The sequence below is a fragment of the Vigna radiata genome, chromosome 8 (assembly GCF_000741045.1).
Source record: "Vigna radiata var. radiata cultivar VC1973A chromosome 8, Vradiata_ver6, whole genome shotgun sequence".
Taxonomy (NCBI): domain Eukaryota; kingdom Viridiplantae; phylum Streptophyta; class Magnoliopsida; order Fabales; family Fabaceae; genus Vigna; species Vigna radiata.
In genome coordinates, this window is record NC_028358.1 from 34,316,474 (window position 1) to 34,322,473 (window position 6,000).

At 33.9% G+C, this 6,000-nt stretch overlaps 1 protein-coding gene across 1 annotated transcript; it reads right to left on the minus strand.

Annotated features, from left to right (window-relative positions):
* Positions 1–716: 716 nt before the first annotated feature.
* Positions 717–6,000, minus strand: LOC106772610 (protein YLS7). Its single transcript, XM_014659120.2, has 4 exons — positions 5,749–6,000; positions 4,489–5,558; positions 2,950–3,224; positions 717–1,697 (listed from the first exon to the last, which is right to left on the minus strand). The coding sequence occupies exons 2-4, from the start codon at positions 5,420–5,422 to the stop codon at positions 894–896; spliced, it is 2,013 nt and encodes a 670-aa protein (XP_014514606.1). The 5' UTR covers positions 5,423–5,558; positions 5,749–6,000; the 3' UTR covers positions 717–893.

Genomic DNA, 6,000 nt, shown 5'->3' on the forward strand with positions numbered 1-6,000 from the left:
ATTTATTTTTACCTCATTTTATTTTAATATAATATATAACTAAAAAATTTAATTGTAAATTTCAATCACATGTTTTATTACACATTACTAATCAATGTCAATTTTATAATTTAAAATAAACAAATTCATATATAAATACTATTTTTAATCTTATTTATTATTATTAGTATTATTGTTATTAATAGTATTATTATCAGTACAATCCACCATTATTATTAATATTGGCATTATTAGCTGTATTTTTTATATTTCATTACTTTAACATAAAATAATCAATATTAAAATAATATTATTTATTTTTAATTAAATTTTTATAAAAATAAGGGTAATTAATTATTTAATTATTCTCATATTATCAAATTCATTATTTAAATATTGTATATATGAATATAATATAACATGTAAATATAATTATATAAATAAATTATTTATTTAAATATAATAATAATTATTTCAATTTTTTAATCTAAATTTAGAAAAGGAAAAAAAAAACAGAAAAGGAGCCGTACTTTCGCACGGATCTTAGACTAGTTTTATAGAAAAGAAACTAAGAATAGATTGAAATACTACCTAGAAATAACTCAATTTGGCTTCCTTTGCCAAATTCTCAAAAAGCTGGATAGCTTAAAAAGGTAGCACAACATGTTGAAAGGTTATTGCAAATCCACCATTTTCCTCTTAGCTCTTCAGACAATTTTCATTCCAATATCTAAGAATAAATTAACTTATCTATCATAAATAAATATATTATATTATTCTATGAAAAGATTCAAGTGGTACAACTACCTTTATCCCTCCAAAAAGACAGTCAGATTTCTACACAAGTCGCAACCTATTGACTCGAGTGCAGAAGCACATCACAGAGCTTAATAGTAAAAAAAAATAAACAAATCTCATGATGCACTTCCACCTTCAAATTCTCTCCTAATAATTTCAAAGACAAGTTCATTCCAGGTATCAACAGGGCCTGGCATGCACCAGTGCAAGCAATCCTGTGGTGGTGGCCTTCCATCAGGGCCACGTTTTGTAATCTTATTTGGGTCAGGACTCCTGTAGGGGCCAGGGTGACCATCATGCCTGAACTGAAAGGCTTCAGTGATATCCATTAGCCTCAACTTCGATCCATCTGTTGACTTTTCCAAAGCACGTTTAAAACCTGTCACCTGTTGCTCATGCATTATGTTTGTGTGCAAGTTTTCCACCCCTTCACCAGGTGCTAGAGGCTTAACCTTCCCTGTACATGATCCACCAGTGTTCCATGCCCCACCCTCATAATGGTCAGGTGAGTAGGAACGCACAATTGTAAGCCCTTTGTAATTTGGAATTGTAGCAATAGCCGTTAGAATTGTTTCAACAGATATACCATAAGCTTTAACACTGTCAACTTTCATCTCCCGAGAGTTGTCTGGCCACCACAACTGTCCTCCCACTATCTCATTGTTCAAAATGTACACAGACTTCTTGGCAAACCAATGACCAGAAGAAAGAACCACCACATCAAAGTTTGGGATGTGTTCCATCAACTTCTCATCTGGGGCATCAAGATGGAGCTTATCTACACCGGCTGGAGCATAATCAAATGGTTCGGTTGTTAGTTTGACAAGCCACGAGGACCATATCCTGACAATCATCAAAGAAGTGGACCTAAAATAATAACGTTGCATATTATGATTTCCCCGATTCTTCGGTGTCTCTACCTGAAAGTACATAATTTTAGTTAAGCTTCTCACCGTCATTACTCACATAATCCGATATCCAGAAACCGACGTATGTCTATATGTATATTTATAGTCAAATGCATGAAACTGACAGCAAACAAACCATTTTTTATCATGAACATGGCATGGTGCAGGTGCAGCACCAAGGCCACACGATGACAATCCTTGAACTAGTTCAACAAGGTGTCTTTTTCTTTTAATTTTAATATTATTTGGATGGGAAAGACTATGGAAGGCATAAAAATTGAAAACAAAGTCAGGATGAAACCGAGGACTGGGGGAACATCTCATGAAATTTTATAAACAATAAATATTCAGACAAATATACTCCATCCACTTGGAGCTGTCTTACCTTCTAAACATTTTTATCAAGGATAAATATCACAGATAGATGTCTCAAATAAAAGTAATCAGGTGTAGCATCAAGATGCTAAAAGGATGTATTTGAAAAGTGACGAGAGGTTTTCTTGAAAGTTTAAAATCTAAGCTTGTATGATTTGATAAGCAACCAAATCAATAAGACAATTTATTTCTTCAGGTGACCCTAAACAAAACAAATATGAATTCCAAACTATGCTCACATGTTGATGATACAATCCCAATCTGTTTCTTTAAAGAATTATCATGCTTATGTCAATAATTCAGGATACAAATTTCTTTAAAGCTACCCCATATGTTTCTTAAAAGAATTATCATGAAGTCCTTCCCTTGAAAGAGTTATTGCCATTAGATTATCTATGATTTGCGGTAAATGGTGGGGTTGTCGGCTGGAGTGCTAATGGCAACAGACGGAGATATGGTGGAAATGGGGTAAAACAGCAGTAAAAGAAGACAAAACGATAAGAGGACATCAAAAATAGGAAAGAAACACATTTTTTGGAAAAAACAAAATAGGCAGTAATGAACAATGAGTCCACCCGGCGGAAAAGGATTGAACTAGGCTCTAGTTATACTATGTATAAACAATGATAGATAGTCATATGATGGAATACTTGGATCTCACAAGCAGAACAAAAGAACATATTATATGCAGTGTACATTGAATTGAAATACAAAGAGGTGGATCTTGGCCATTACAGTAACATGTATCTAAAAGATTGTAATAAATAATATGAAGCAGCCATAAGAAGATATTAACAATGACAAGTTAGCAAAACACTGAAAATACATATCATCTTGGAATCATTTTATTTTCCACACAAATTAGATCAACAAGGAATAAAAAAATAACCTGCCACAGAATACACAACATTGATTCCATCTGGTTTCGGGCTACTGAATCTCCAATGAAAGCCAAGGTCTTCCCTCTCATCAGCTCCAAAAATTTTTTCGGATCAAACCGTGGGAGGTCACACTGAGAGGGCTTCCATCGCCAATTTTCATAATCCTTGTCAGGCCTCCCATTACCCTGACAATTCTGCATCTGTGTCAATACAGGGCATGAATTGTTTGTGTACAATGGTCCCAACGGATCATGTATCCAATGTCCATGGTACAGATCACAACCTGCAAATCAGAACATTGAACAACAATTAAAAAATTCACGAGACACAGTAATTCCAAACGATATAATTGAGAAAAAAGGTTATCCCTATATATATATATATATATATATATATATATATATATATATATATATATATATATATATGAGGAATTTTAGTAACAAGATCCAACTACCAACAATTAACATATTTTGAGAACATTCAAAAATATGAAGCAACACAGATGAAATCTCTTTACTTCAAAAAACACAAGAGCAAGATCAATGGTTCGGATTCTATTTTTGTTTGTATGTGTTGACAAATATTTGTGGGTGGTGTGGTAAAGTACCACTAGTGGTTAACAGAATATGTCCAACAAACCTTACTTGAATAGACATTGATATTATCTTAGAAAATGAATTTAAAATTAACTCAACTCTAAAAAAACCGACTTGCAAAATAAGATTTATACTCACTTATATATTATAATTTGATCATTTAGACAACACTAACTTACTCAAGGCACAGTGGCAAAATTCCAACCCACAACATAATCAGTTTTATGCTCCCCATCATATTTATGAATCCTGGATAGCAGTACATAGCAACCAACTCTAAAATGGGAAGTGGGATGGCTGATACTTTAAATATTAAATAAAAGATACATGATTTAAACTGCATATATAAATACTGAAAAATAATAAATAAAGAAATTAAAGATAAATAACATCACACTTATTATTTTACACAACAAACTACATCATAAAATTAGGTACAAATCAAAATTTTACTGAGATAAATATTCTTAAACAACAATATTTAGGCGTAAAAACTGTTTTAAATCTTAAAAAGACACAGACAGTGGCTGAAATCAAAAGTGCTATTGTAAGATAGCATATAGCAAGATAGTTGCTATTGCAAATAGTTGCAATTGTAAGATTTGTCATACAGTCTGCATAATTTATACTATCTATATGCAGTTAAATTCACAAAAATGATAAAGCCTATACAAAATTCATTTCATAATTAACAATATAAAATCAGAAGTCTCTTAAACAAAACATACAGGTAAAATACAAATAAAAGTTTCCTAGATAGGAATCAATGATCATCCAAAGTTATGAATCGTGAAAAATGGAAAACAATCTTCACTCTTAATTAACCCTACTGAAAATTCACACAAAGACCAAAATAAAAGGAAGGGTAATACACAATGACTCATGCACAACAAGCTAGTGTAGGTGAAAGGATTACAAGTGAAACCTGAAGTTACCAAACCAGCTTACCAGCAGAGGATGTGCTCTCTGGCTTCTCTACGGAAGCTGGAACAGCAGTTGATGTGGAATCATCAGAAGACGGAGAGGTCTCATTTGATGCGGTACTTACAACAGTAGACTGATTGATCAAAGCCATAGAAGCAGGTTCTTCCATTCTAATATTACTTGTTTCATTGGAAGAATTGGAACCTGCCAATGGCATAGTTTTACTTGAATTCGAATCAATTTGTGAATTTTCTTGAGCAGGCAAGCCACTATTGGCTACATCTACACTTTCTTGAGCAGGCAAGCCACTATTGGATACATCTCCACTTTCTTGAGAAGGCAAGCCACTATTGGCTACATCTCCACTTTCTTGAGCAGGCAAGCCACTATTGGATGCATCTGCACTTTCTTGAGCAGGCAAGCCACTATTGGCTACATCTGCACTTTCTTGAGAAGGTAGGGTACTGTTGGATACATCCGCAATGTCGCCAACAGTAGTCACTGGCTCTTCTGAACTAGAAACTGCTGGATCTTTGTTCACTTCCTTGTTCATGGGAAGGTTCATTGGAGTAGACTGACCCAAATCTACTTGCGAGTTTGCTTTAGTATTAGTTTGATCTATCTTACTATCATTAGACACCTCATTGGAAATTGAGGAAGATTGCAGATTCTCAGACGGCGGTTTATCATTAACATGATCTAAACTCGTATTCCAGTGACCATCATCAATAGAATATTCATTCAATGGAGAAACAGGTAAATCTAACTTTTCTGAACTACTTACACTATAAAAATAACCCTGAACCCTGGAACCAATTGGAGATGATACAAGAACCCAGGAAGCACAAAATAAGAAAACAGCCAGTGCTCCTACTATAACTACAATCCAAGAAAGCGGCCTCGGATGAGAAAATGCTCTGGGAGAACCTTTGAGGGCAGTCCAAGCCATGTCATTCATTTAATAATAAAGCTCAACACTAAATCCCGAAGCACGAAATCTTTCAAAACCATACAAAATATATAAGCTTTCAGTGATGAGAAACACAAAGATTAGGTAACTAGTGCCTGAGATTAGATCAATCCCTAGAGAAACCCTGTCATAACCACAAAAACACATAAATCAATAGGATACGAAGAATTGTGACCGAAAATATGAAGAGGCGGAAATACCTAAAGTTTGTTTTTTAAATACAAAATTCAAGAAAATGAACATACCCGAAAGGAAAATGTACACCAAAAAGAAAAAAACAGATTTGGAAGACATAATGAAAGAAAAGCATAAACCTTAGTGAGGATATTTTCCGGATGTAGAATGAAGAGAATGGTGAAAATGTTGGATCACCGAAACAACGATGAAATTGGGTGCAGTGGCAACAAGTTTTGCCTGTGTTTCCGATGCCTGACCCAGTGCCCGAGGAATGGAAGGTGAAAGAAAACAGAGAGAGAAAGAGTCTCAGATGTAGCTGATCAACAACAAGAATCTTACCTAAAATTCATGGCCACTTCAAACTTCTATATGACTTGCATGTGCTTTTT